The sequence below is a fragment of the Gobius niger genome, assembly GCF_951799975.1.
Source record: "Gobius niger genome assembly, chromosome: 3".
NCBI classification, from domain to species: Eukaryota; Metazoa; Chordata; class Actinopteri; order Gobiiformes; family Gobiidae; genus Gobius; species Gobius niger.
This window is the reverse complement of record NC_136854.1, coordinates 33,373,000-33,386,975: the sequence shown is the minus strand read 5'-3', so window position 1 is coordinate 33,386,975 and position 13,976 is coordinate 33,373,000. Positions and strand designations below refer to the sequence as shown.

Sequence of the window (13,976 nt, the reverse complement as noted above, 5' to 3'; positions counted from 1 at the left end):
AACAAAACATCTTTGAACACACTGTAAACTCTATTAGATTTTAGCAGCAACACTGCAACGTTTAGTCCTGACTTGGAGCCAGCACGACACCACTCCCTGAAGTTCTTAGTCTGAGTCTGACTCAGTCAGAGATGTTCTTGGCACTAGACCATGAAGAGACTTGTTTCCAAGTCAATTCTCTGAGCAACATGAAGCCAGTGCAGAGGTCTGAACTGGACTTACATGGTCGCATTTCTTGGTTCTGGTCAGGACTTGAGCGACAACATCATGGATGCACCGCAGCTTTCTTACAGCTTGTTTAGAGAAGTCAGTGAGCAGGCTGTTTTTAGTCTTACCTGCTGGAGAAAAGCACATGAACAAGTCTACTAGATATTATAAATAGGTCTGGTTTAGACATTCCTTTCATTTTGGCAATATTTTTGGATAGTAAATGTGAATGTTAAAGCTCAGATCTGAGGTTTAAAAGAGAGAGACATTCAAGGTGGTTGATAGCACTTTCTCTTTGTTTCTGTGGGCCCAAGACAATGATGAGAGATTCTTAATCTCAGTGGGACCTTCCTAGTTTAATAAAGGTCAATTCAATTTCAGTCTTGTCTGTGTTAAACAGAAAATCTAAGATTAGAGAAAGTTGTTTTGCATCCACACCCTGATCTGTCCGATGCAGGCAGTGACAGAGTGAATCTGCAGTAAATCTACTCGATTACCTATGTTAAACTAGAGATGACAGAAAGGTGCACTGTTCTGAGATGCATTGGTTAGCATTAAGGGGTTAACTGATCAGGCAGTAAACAATAACATCACAATAACATCAATTAATGTAAGATACTCTGCTTTTGGTAAATGTTACAAAAAAATTCCTCACAGCAAAGAGGTAGAAGACAAAAAAGTCTGTTTGCACCAGGGCAACGTCAGCAAACTTTGAGAGCGTGTGCCTTCAGATACGACGAGCCTTTGGTTTGGGAGTTTGTTGAATAAAGATTGAAGTTTGCGTGAAGGCTCTATGATGAACTGTAGCCATTGTTTTCCGCGCGTCAGCCAGCACCGAAATCAAAAATGGGCGACATGACAATAGACAGAAGGATCAAACACAGGCTGTTTGTGTTGTGCACTGGCCAAGAGAGTCAGGAGAGATCCAAGGAAGAAGCCACTTCAGTCACGGCACATTCGAGGGCGCAGGCTCAGGGCTGTGTGCTCAAACAAAGCAAACTTTCACACCGAGGGGGCCACTTGTCCCTGTGTGTTAGCTTGGCGATGTAACCTTGGCAGCCAAATAGTGTCATGTATTATTTAAATGCTCTAGGATGCACCGAAGAAACATTCAAGAAATAGATGTAAGTCAACAAGAATCTGTTCAAACAGACAGCACTTTTATTTGTTTCCTCTTTGTGGCTTAGACAATATAGCCACTAAATGGGTCCCTAAAAAGCAATGATCAGCCCACGGTGAATAATAAAAGGTGTTAGAGTTAAGGTAAGGCATGATCATTTGTACTGCACAATTTGTTTGCAAAGTAATTCATAGTCCTTTACAAAACAAGGTAAAATGACAGTTTGAAGGCATATACAATTGGTAAAACAGACATCAAAATAATGATACATAGTCCCATTTTCTTCTTGGATTTGAACATTGTAAGAGTTGAGGCCTGTCTCATATTGCCAGTAAAAATGTTCGATCTTATCGGTGTAAAACTGAATTGCAGCCTCATCGTTTAATCCTGAGCCCAAGTTTCGTGCATTTACCCATACACCAGATGACTAATTGGCCTGTGATGTGTTTTTTTCTTTTTGCAAACTTCAGTTTATTGTTTGATTTATTATTCCATATGTGCTTTTGCCCATCAGGTAACATCGGCCCGGAGCTGTCCTACAACAACGTGGGCATGTTCATTTCTTCTGATGCGGGGAACAACTGGAGACAGGTGAGGCGCACTGGGACTCTGTCATTTCCATATTGTCTCCACCGCAGTGTCACAGGAAAGCCACAGGCACAGACAGCAATATGTACGCATGGTGCAGGGATGTCACAATCCAAATTGCAATATAAAAAGCAACTTAATATTAGCATACCAGTGTCACATAAGGAAATGTGAGGTGAGCTTAGATGCTTAAGCCCTGTATGGATTCGCAAAGCACATAAATAGAACTGCCTTGAACCACTAAATGACTCATAAGTCAGTCCACTAACCTGAAATTTGTCCAGCACTTTTCTACTTGCCAATGTATTTGTTCATTGTACGAATACAAATGTGCAACAAAAGGAGGGCGGTTTAGATTCTGGGGATCATGTGCATTGCCAAACTGACCCCTTAAAGGAACGGGCCAACGTTTTTCCAAACTGAGATATGTTATTACTTAGAGATATGTTCTTACCTGAGATTAGATGAGTTGATACGTACCTGTCTGGTCTTTGTGCGTGCCCGTGGAAGAGCTTGGTCGCTTCCAACTTCACAACGTTTGGAGCCATAGGAATATGTTGGGAGAGGCCAAATGCTAACAACATCTTTGGTCGTTTTGTGTGACTGAGGGCATGCACAAACAGCAGACACATACACATCAACTCGTCTAAGCTCAGGCAAGAACATATATCAGTATGGAAAAACGTTGGCCTGTTCCTTTAACTTACCCCATAGTCATTCGCATCAAAATACACAAATACATGTGAAATATTAAGTGATTTCTGTTTGACCTCCTACTGGCTGCTTGCAGATTTTTGAAGAGGAGCACAACGTGTGGTTCCTGGACAAAGGCGGGGCACTTGTTGCAGTGAAACAGCCAACGGTACCAACTAGAAACTTGCGGTATGAGAACTTTGCTTTGTTTTTACTGTTTTAACACAGGCTATCCCAAACTGAGTTTGAAAGATGTTAAAAAGTGCAGCTAATGGTCCTAAACCTAAATAAAAGGAGAACGATTTGTCAGGAAAGGGAATTGGATTGTACACCCTTCCTAGCACGCAGAAGTCGCAATGCTGGGAAACTCCTTATTAAACCGCCTGGAATATTTACTTATACAAAAACAATGTCGCCACTGTCGTATGTACGTTTTGTTTTGTTGACATCTGATCCATTTATTGACGCACTTTGTGAGTCTTTCAAAAGTCAGTCTAATTAGTGAGATTTCCCCATTCAAGCCACTTATCATTAGGCTCCAGGAGTGAGAACTCGCCGCTGCCAAAACCGCGCGCCGGCTAATCCACGTGAGACCAGATCTGTTCTCCTCTCCCTTTTTGCAACAGTTTTTGAAATGAGTTTCAGAGCCAGTCGAGTGTGGCCTGCCGGGTCTTTGTCTCCCGACCAATTTAGGTCCGATAGCAAAGCAAAGGCAGATAGAGAGGACGCATCCTGCACATAGTGTGTGGAGTTGTCAAGTACTTCAGCAAACTCTGGCTCATAATAGCAGCATGTCAACGCCCTTTCTGCTCCCAGTGCTTTTAACTCCGCTCTTCTATTTGTACCTTGGTGCGATTTTGACGACAAGGCAATGTCAAATTCTAATGGCTTTGTTTGACAGAGACACAATGGCTCTCAAATTCTTGGTCAATAGTTGTCCAGACTGTGTTGCTTCAAAATGTTACGAGTTCTTCTTGTTTTTCGTTCTTTTAGTCAGAAGATTTGTTTTTGTTCTGGTTTGGACAAGACAGGACAATAGGAAACAAAAATAAATCTGTAAAAAATTAAATCAAATTTGGTCTTCATGGAATTTGCAGTAGTGAAGCTTTGAGTGGAGCTTTTTGAGGAAATGGTCTTTGAAGTTACAAAGAAATCACTAGCTAAATACCTTACTGCATACATTAGAAATTCATTGTTTCCAAGTGAATATTTACATGTTAAGAGACAAACATAGCCCAAACCCTGAAAATTCTGTTTGCCTCTGATTTCCTCCTTGGTGTAATGATTGACTATGTCCTGCTTTAATTAATAAGTCTATCTTAAAGTCATACAAGAGATATGGACATATATTCTTATTTATGCAGCTTTTCTTTCCACCCACATGAAAGCCTTTGCTGTAACTTGTGTGAGGTTTTGTGTTGTGCAGTGGTTTGAAGTGCAGTCCTCAGCAGCGTGTCACAGTCAGGTAGCCCGAGCCGTTCTCACTTCAGCTCTGGTGTTGATAAGCTGTCACCGCCGATACAGCCAGGCCACTCTGATGAAAAGTTGTCCCAGGTTTTGCTGATGCCTTCCTCCTCTGCAGTTTTTGTTGTTAGAAATAAAACATTTCTATTCTGATGTTGTTTTTCTTCTCACTATGTAAAAGTTGGCACGCTTCTATTTTCAATTGCAATGAATATACAACACTCTCCGACACGTTGCATCTTTGCTGTGAGAGCTTCTCACACATTGGGCGGCAGTGGCTTATCTGTTTTATTTAACCACTCATCATAACTCCCAATCTGTATCAGCTATTTACAAGTCGCAGCGGCTTTCTTTGATATTTACTGAAACAGATACTGACCACAGCAGACGAAGAACACTCTGCAAGAGCAGCAGTCTCAAAGATACTGTTTGTGACTTAATTATAATACACATTTATAAGAAAACATGCTCACTTGCTTTTAAAACTGGATCGAAAGTACTCTAGCTACCACTACTGTTGCTCATTTTACAGTATATAGTTATTTTGGTTTGTAGTCTGGATTTTCCATTAGTAGTGGTTGCAATATTATGTCTATTTTTTCTTCCTTTTTCTTTTTCCAGGATCAGTTTTGATGAGGGCAGACAGTGGACGGAGCACAGCTTCTCCTCGGTGCCGCTGTTTGTGGATGGAGTCCTGGTGGAGGCTGGAGCAGACAACCAGATCATGACGTAAGTCTGCATTTGTAATGGCATAATACAACAACTGCTACTAAGCCTTTATTGATCTCACAATGGACAAATGCACTTGTTACATCAGCTCTCAAGAATACTCAGGGGGTGCAAATACAAAAATGTGCAATGAAAGGAGGACTAATCGTTATTTGTTCTCTTTCATACCTTCTGCTAAGCTGCTAAACAAAGTTGAACCTCATTTCTTAACAGCATAATATGTCGTTATTAGATCTATTATAGCGCCCAAGTCTTTGTTTATTTGCATGTATTTTCTACTATGTATTTTGCTGATGAGACGGATGAATGTGTGGCTGGGAAGCTATAAATGAATAGCCTCCTTGTTTTCTGAATCTGAAACCACTACTACACCAGATGCCGCCATTGTGGGCCAACCTGACCAGCATATTTTTGGAGGTAGGAGAAACCGGAGTACCCAGAGAAAACCCGACTGGCTGCCTGCAGTGCTCCTCTGATCGTCTGAAACGGTGCACCGCCTCCTGGGTTTGTCTCTGTTTCAGAGCGTGGTGTCCCACACTGGTCAGCTCCTCCACTGCCTCCTTTGTCTTCCTCCTGAGCAGCTCCCTCTGCTCCCGCTGCCTCCTCTCGCTCCTTCTTCATATTTGTTCTCCTCCTTAGTAGGAAGAACAGGAATAGTAGGAATAGATGGCTTGCCCGGATACCTCCTCGTTTGCCCCCCGTTTTTGTTTCCTGTAGCGCCTCTTGTGCTGCTGGCGCCCACTTTCTCCTTACCCATTGTGTTGCTGCTTATACCGCAGGGTCGCTTTGACTGCAGCCTGTTTGCACTCAGAGCTGCAAGAGATAGGGCAGGCCCAACTGGCTCAAGGGGCGCTCAGACCCGGGCAGATAGCAGCAGACTGTGGTTGGACCCCGGGCTCAGAGCACAGTGGAATGGGGAGACAGTGGGAGCAGTAGCGAGGCACTGGACCCCAATGATAATAGCGATGTATCGAAAGTTTGGAAATAAATTCCAAAGTCAGCCAAGACAGAGCAAATAAACAGAGAATTTGCAGCAGCAAAATGAAAACGTATAGAAGTGATACTTTAATTGTTGTACAAAGTGAACCAAGTCACAAACGCAGAGTTCAACAGCTTAATAAATGATCTAAAAGTGCTTTTTGATGATGTTTGTGAATTCATTTCACCAGCTTATTTCCGTGTTTTGTCAAACTCCGCCTAACCCTTTGTTCGCAGGGGTGCATCTGAAAAAGCTCTGTTTGGAGGGGTATGTGGCCCTTCCCCTACCCCTCGCCGCAAAATAGAATAGGGACACCCCTTCGTCTCTTGTGAAAGTGCAAAACGGAGGGGAAGGGCCATGGCAAAGGGCGAAGGGGGAGAATTGAGATTGGGCTAAAGATTGAGGACACTTCATTCATTCTTCCTATCTAAGGATTACAAGGATAATGTCGGTGATGCCCAATCCTTGTGATTCATGTGTATCGTTATTTCTTGTGCTTGTAGGTTCTTCGGTCACTTTAGTCATCGCTCCGAATGGCAACTTATCAAAATTGACTACAAGTCCATCTTCAGCCGCAAGTGTACAGAGGAGGACTATCAGACCTGGCACCTTCACAACCAGGTGCACCACACACACTGAACACAAGTCCACCAATAGAGCTGTAAGCCACTATAGTCTGTCTGTATTGCTGCCTGTCTGACCTCACGTTCATGTCCAATTAAGCTAAACTAAACTTTCAGATACAATAGAAATGCTAAGCAAAACCCAAACGTTGACTGCAAAGTGCTGGTAGAATACTGCAAACCGTTAATATATGCATTTATCACATTTTGACAAGTTCTGCAAGAGGCCCAACTAAAGCAGTTGCTCCTCTCTTCAACAGGGGGAGCCTTGTGTGATGGGCCAGAAGCAGATCTACATGAAGCGGCGGCCCGGGAACTATTGCATGCTGGGAAAGGACTACTCGCGGATCCTGTCTGCGGAGTCGTGCATCTGCAGAGCTCATGATTTTGAATGGTAAGAGGCGGCTTGTGTTTCGACAAAAGAGCCTTTCCTTTGTAACAGTCGAGGAGGGATTATGTTACTGCCAAGAGCGCGTCGTTAACAGTAGTATTTATCCTCCACTGCCACACAAACAAGAACTCAGAACTGAGCGTGTGCTTTTCACATTCATTCTCCAGGCATTGCGAAATAAAGTATTATATTTTTGAAGGGCTTTTCATGCCTTTCCAGACATCTTTTCTTTGAATTGTGTAATATCTTGATGACTATCCATGAGTGGTTCTGGTTACCCAAGCACACCTATACAAGTAATACAGTATTCAAATATAAGAGATGCAAAGTGAAGACACAATGCTTTTTCAAGGGCTGTAACCGGTAATACTGCGCTCATTATACATTTTTATGACAGTGTTCTTCATGTGCTTCCAGTGTATATACCATTTTAATATATAGTAATGTTCTTGTTGGACTTTCTGGGGCTAACACAGATCGTTCAATATAACTCAAAATATGACTTACTGCTTTTGTATATAAAACATAAATACAAAACATTTTACTAGGGACTGACTTGTCATTGATTTATATTAGGGCTGTGTCAAAGTTATAATTTTTCCTCAAGATTAATAAAAAAATATACAAACACATTAATTATAGGTTATTTGCAAATAATCACATCCTATGTTTTGACTGAACGCTCTCCTGAAAGACAGAGCTGGTTTAGGGCTTTTCACATCGATTTACCAAATAGTTTTTGTTTGGCCCGGCATAAATAATGAATGAAAATTGTGGTAGATTCTATTTTAGTGATTGCAGCTTTAAAAATGTAATATCCCCAACACTTCCCTCACCCCCGCACCATGTAAACACAAACACGTGAACAAGAGATCGCAAATGTTGGAAGCAGAAGACACAGCAACAGTTAGCGGCTAACAGTTTAGCATTATGATAGAAGTTTACAAAAAGATGATGAGATGACAAACATCTGACCACCCTGCTCTGATGCAGCTGATTTCCTCGTGAAATGTCTGTTTGTTTATTAATCCGATATCTACAGGAGCCGTCAGTTCTTTTTCCTCCTTTTTTTCCTCACAAAGCAAAGCAGCACCAGAGGAGAGGCTGAGGCATTCAAGGGTTGCGGGGGAAAAAAGTACTGTGCTGTAAACTTAGTTCTAAATGGAATTATTATGTTCTAAATGAAAGTTGCAGTTTAGCAAATAAATGTAAATCTCCAAATATTTACTTTGTACCAGAGGTTCCGCTAGACTTTTTTTTTGTCGGCCACTTTGGCCGGCTGGGTCGTAAAATGTCGGCCATTCGCAAGAATTACCGGCCATTAAAAATATATATACATTATGAACGTGGCTTATTATCAATAACAATCTACATTTAGACAGAGCGCTACAAGTGCTTTAGTGGGTCCCAAAACACGGCTATTTCTAATTAAAGACTGACGTGAGAAAAATGTAGCAACAGCGAAAATCCAAACATGAAGTTGTGCGCGTGGAGACGGTGGAGCAGCAGGTGTCACACGGACATACACCACTCATATGCACTTCAACTCAGACAGAAAGTAGCCGATATCTACGACCCTAACGCTGTCCTTATCCAGGTCTGACCAGCTGCTCAGCGAGGGCTGGGCTGTAGATGCCCTTCCGCGCTTTTACGTGGCTTCAGGTGTAAAATAGTGATTAAGTCCCTCACCACGGAAATATTGTGGAGAGACAAATCGACAGCACTAAAGTCACAAAAGTCAGTCTCGAGCGATTCAAAACGGACCCAGCTCTGCCGCGCTTTAGAGCGGCTCCGAACACCGGTAACTGAGCCGAGGCGTCTGCGCAGACTGACCGGGGGAAGCGCCTCCAAACCCGGCCACTCTCCCAGGAAGAGCCGCTGCGGGACAGCGCGTCAGTCTGACTGAACACACGCGCGTTTCAAGAATATCCTAATCAAACGTATTCGCTGCTGAGTTCTTAACACACTTATATAAAAGTAAATGTACCTGTAGTTCGCCGTTTTCTTGGAAAATGTGACGAAGCACGAAGAAAAAGCGTTACATATCCAGACAGCGATGATGGCGCTTTGACTGCGCTTTGTAAAACGGGCTAAAGGCGTAAATCAAAACTTTTTTGATAGAAATATTGAACCTTTTTTAATATTTAGGCCTGTCTCGAAAACACTTTGTTGTGTTAGTCACTGACTTAGGTGACATATTTAATATATTTTTCTATATTCTCTCTCCATATTCTTTTTTACTGTCGGCCAATTTGGCCGATGGACATAATTTTTACTGGCCATTTGCTTTTCAAACCGGCCAAAAGCCGGCTACAGCCGGCTAACGGAAACCCTGCTTTGTACATAATCATATTTATGCAGATTAATGTGTCTTTCACACAAGATTAAAGAGATTTCTGTAGGTCATTGAATGCAATCAGAGCAGCGTGTGGTCTAAACAGTGTGGAGGGGAGTGAGGGGCGTGGGCGACGGGGAAAGCCAGGTGAGGGGAGGCGTGTGGTGGTGGAGCAAAGCAGAGTTTACTACTCCACCTACTGATGAAAACGTTTAAAAAAGACATTGCTTAATGCAGCTTTAAATGCACTTGTAACTCAAGTTACTTGAAATGTAATGACTAATATATTCACGGATTTTGCTAAAGTAATATTTTATAATCCTTAGTTACTGAAAAAAAGTAACTTTTGTAATACGTGACCCCCAATACTGAATGATTGCATAAAAAAGAACTTTGACTAATTGTGTGATGGCTTATATTTCAAAAGTGTGATTTATCAGATTTTTTTCCACAGTATAATATATTAGGGACATGGCACAAAGTAGTGTAACCACCCCATTTCATTAGAAACATATGGTCGCCCTAAGCCCGAACGCTTCATCCCGAGTTGTGTGGACGGCGACCGAAGTGATTGTTGTTTAAGTTTGGGCCACAACAAACAAAGCAATAATCCTAATGTTTTGAAGTTACAAAGTGCCACTCTTCAAACCGCTGCGCTCTGATATGGATTTTCTCTTAATAGGTTTTTCACCACAGTTGTTACTGAACCCGCTGCGAGGACATTTTAGGAAGGAAAAAAAAAAAAAAAAACCTGATAGAAGTGTGTTTTGCAGTGGACCGAGTTGAAATGGCCCATCTAAACATCAAACTCACATAAAATGCATTCTAAGAGATATAATCAACACTCTGGAAGTCAGAAGTTGTAATAGAGCAAAATTGAGGCCACTTTGTGTTGTATATAAAACTGACTAAAGCAATACTCTGAATAGGAATATACTTGGATTTGTTTTATAAAAAGAAATACTCCTATATTGCAGCAAATACGTATTGAATTAATAAATATTGTTATTAAAAATGCATTTCATGATTCTCATTAATTTTCGGATCAAGTTCGGATCATTAACGCGTTCGTCTGCAGAATTGAATCCATCTCAGACAATGTTTATTGAGTGAATGTTTTTAATTTGTTTGCAAATCCTAAAATTGCCATTTATCCGAGAATGCCAGCACAGGAATAAACCCATCCAAATAAACAGGCCTTATGTAAACGAGTGTGTGTGTAAAAGGTCAGGAAGTAGAAATAGTGCTAATTCGTTTTAATTGAAAGGATAAGCGTCTGGAATTGCTTTTCTCCGAATCCAATATTCAAAGTAACATTATTTCAAATTTCTTGGTGGTATAATAGTATGGCATCTGTACCAACTGAGCACTGAAAAGAAGTACGCTGCCAATAAAGCCTAATATCTGACATTTTCCCTGCATCTCGCCAATCAACCTCAATTATTAAATCTTCTCTTTATTTAACAACTTCAACCCTTCACAGCTGCCATAAGAAATCCAATTATCTGCAAACCAGTAAATCAATTTCATTTAGTTGCCCTTTCGCGGTTTGGGGTGACGGCTGATCACAGCTCGGTAAGGATTACTTGACTCCTTATTATGATGTCAATAATTTTAATATGTTGAGCAGGCACAGTGAAGTGCTGTGGAATATTCATCGTTTTGATGTCATGGAAAATTGACCTCGAGTATGGATCAATCCGGCATAACATTCTGACCACCTGACGATATCCCACTGGCTTTATCGCCTTTGATGGGTTTACTTATTTGGACCAGATTAAAAGGCCAGCCATACACACACCCCCCATGTGAAATAATGAGCTCCTCTCATAGATACTGACCACAGCATGCCAGAAACTCTCAGATTTCTCCACTATAAAACTACCACAGAAGTTATACCCGAAACCAACTCAATACCCTTTAAGGTAGTAGGCAAGTTTGCTTGGTGGAGGGCCAATTTTCTTATTTGTAAAAAGAACAAACCTGCCAATTTTAGCCCAAAGTAAAGCATCACTTTCTACAAATGCCAGTATTGTACATAATATACTGTATGACCTAATTGGGTGTTCTATTTGGACATTTTGAAGACATTTTCTTCACAGTTTTAGAGTACTTTAGGTCTAAAAATGTTGACGTCTTCTCTGATTTGATTTTGTGTTTCTCATAATTATCTTGAGGGCCAAAGGTTCAATGCTGGACGGCCGGATTTGACCCCAGGGCCTGGCGTTGCCGACCTCTGCTTTAGTCATTCACTCCTCATCAAGACATAGCTTAAAATCTGGGGATGACATTGCAATACAAATCATAACTTGTCCCTTATACGTTTGTTAAGTGTGATGTCACGGCTTCCGCTTCCAGGTCCTAGCAAACTGGCAAATATGCGAGAAAAAAACATTAACAACTCTTAAAAACAACCATCAATATTTCTGAAACTCAACGGAGAGTTACTGAACCTACATATTTCTCAGACTCACTAGCCAAAAATGCCGCACCTACTGCTAAAAAAGTATAATTTACTGCAATCGGTACTTCCAGGGTTAGCGTAGCTGCTGCGCCGTTAGCATTTATCTCTGCTAAACCGGAAGTACCGATTTTGGTGAATATTACTTTTATAACAGTAGGTGCAGCATTTTTGGCTAATGGGCCTGATAAATAAGTATGTTCAGTAACTCTCCGTTGAGTTTCAGAAATATTGATTGTGGTGTTAAAGTATTATATCAAGTATTAAAGTATTTTTTGTAGTTTCTCGCGCATCTGCGAACCCGGAAGTAGAGCTGTGACGTCACCACTTAACAAACGTATTAAACCAACCCTTAAAGCCACACCGTGTCGAATTTGACCAAATAAATACAATTGAAATACAAGCATTTATTTTAGGACCGATATTTTCATCATTGAAAAATACCTTATAAATGTGCGAACAAATAAGTGCTTTTGCTATGAGCGGCTCAGCTCTTCCAAGACATGACCGGGAGTGGGGACGTCTCCAGCTCGTCTCCATGGTGATGTGACTAAAGTAGGTAGAATTTGAGATTTAAACAAGGTCCTCATCCAAATCCATTCTTTGATTACCCGTTGCAATTTCTGTGTTGAGCTGGTCATAGGAACATGTTTTGCATTCATGGCAACAGTATAGACCAAAATGTTACACAGTGTGCCTTTAAGCATACCTAAAATTCGTTGCTCTCTTGTATAATGCCGTGCTCACTGGGGACTATGCTGATGAGATAATCTATTCCATTCCCTTGAGTGTTCATAAGGATTTGCCGGATCACTGTACGGCACAAGCAGAACCGATTCGTTCCTCGGTGATAGACAGACCGCTTCCCTACCACCGTGGCTGCTTGTTAATGAAAGTTCACAGCTGCCTAATCACACAATGCGAGTCAAAGCAGGCGCAGTCCACGGGCCGTCAGCTGTTTATTTGTTCCGCTAGGATAATTAATTGATAAATCACTGTCAGGCGCGGTATCAGAGCGGACACGTGCTTACCAAGCTTTGTGGGATGTAAATTACATTCGGATTGTTTGTGGGCAAGTCTCGGTTTGTCACCATCAGTAGAGCCCAGGGATGGGAGGAAGCCTATTAAAGTTGGTGCTTCAAAAACGACTCAAATTATTAGAAGAGCACACCTGTTAGACGCATTGGTACTCATGTATCAGGGAAGACAAAAAAAGGAAGAGAAATATGCAGAGTTATTATGCCTGTTGTAGCAGAGTTGTCGCAGCTATTCCCTCCTACCCCTCCCCTCTCCGGTTGCTTCTCATATCCACTGTGGAGCTCGTGTCATCAGTGGCTTTAATCGATACATAATAATGATGGCTGATAGCAGAGACAGGCCTAGGACAGCGGCTCTGAACACAGCTCATCCCGATAAGACCCTTCTGACAATATGTCCCTTACTCTCGCCGCTCTGATATCGATCTGTGCTCCTGTGTTTGTGTGTGATAGTGATTATGGATATGAGCGCAGAGGAGACGGCAACTGCAGACCCGCCTTCTGGTTCAACCCCTCCACTGTGTCCGGCAGCTGCAGCCACGGACAGAACTACCTCAACAGCACTGGGTAAGGAGAATGTGCATTACCTAAAGCGTGTTGTTTCCATAATCAACAATATGTATTTATTTTCTTGTCAAAGATGGGGGTGTGGCTGTCAGACTTGTGCCCGCTCCGACTACCACGATGACACAGTTTTTGTTTATTCAAGCTTTTACAACTACTTTAGACACCTCAGCTTTGGTATTTGTAGTGGTGTAACCTAAACTCATTTATGTGTTGAGAAAATACTCCTAAAATATTTTATGGACATACAGCAAAGGCCAGTAGAGGGCGCACGTCTATCTCCTAGGTCAGGGGTCCTCAGACTTTTTTCTCTGGGGGCCACTTTATTGTTCCTGACTTTGATGGGGGGCTGGACCGGGTTGGCTATAACATAGAATTGTATGACCCAGACCAAAATGCCTCATTGTGAAGTAGAGATTACTCGCCTGGCACAGTCCACAAGGTCAACACTTGATTCAGGCACATATTTGTTTCAATGTAGTGGTTTGCAAGAATAGTCAATCAAGTCTTCACACTTTGTTTTAATTTCCATTTATTTATATTTTATAAGTAAAACATCATTATGTAATGTGACCAAAGTAATAACTTCCTACACTTGTATTGTGCTTTACAAGCCTGTGTCACAAGTTTCTCAAAGTACTGTAGTCATTATTCATTCTCTCCACACTGTGGTGGTAAGCTTCATTTACCACGTGGCTATAATGTGTTTATATTCTGATCTCTTATGTAAGTGCCCTCTGCTGGACACCTGGAATTCTTTTTTGTTTATTCAAATTGCCCCCTAG

General features: G+C 41.6%; 1 protein-coding gene across 1 annotated transcript in view; it reads left to right on the top strand.

The window, feature by feature from the left end:
* sorcs3a (sortilin related VPS10 domain containing receptor 3a) overlaps positions 1–13,976 on the top strand; it is a 332,565-nt gene that overhangs the window by 268,764 nt on the left and 49,825 nt on the right. The window contains exons 12-17 of the mRNA XM_079553286.1: positions 1,842–1,918; positions 2,706–2,797; positions 4,694–4,801; positions 6,284–6,401; positions 6,664–6,797; positions 13,081–13,194. Coding sequence (XP_079409412.1) covers positions 1,842–1,918; positions 2,706–2,797; positions 4,694–4,801; positions 6,284–6,401; positions 6,664–6,797; positions 13,081–13,194 — 643 coding nt within the window. The remainder of the gene's footprint in view (positions 1–1,841; positions 1,919–2,705; positions 2,798–4,693; positions 4,802–6,283; positions 6,402–6,663; positions 6,798–13,080; positions 13,195–13,976) is intronic.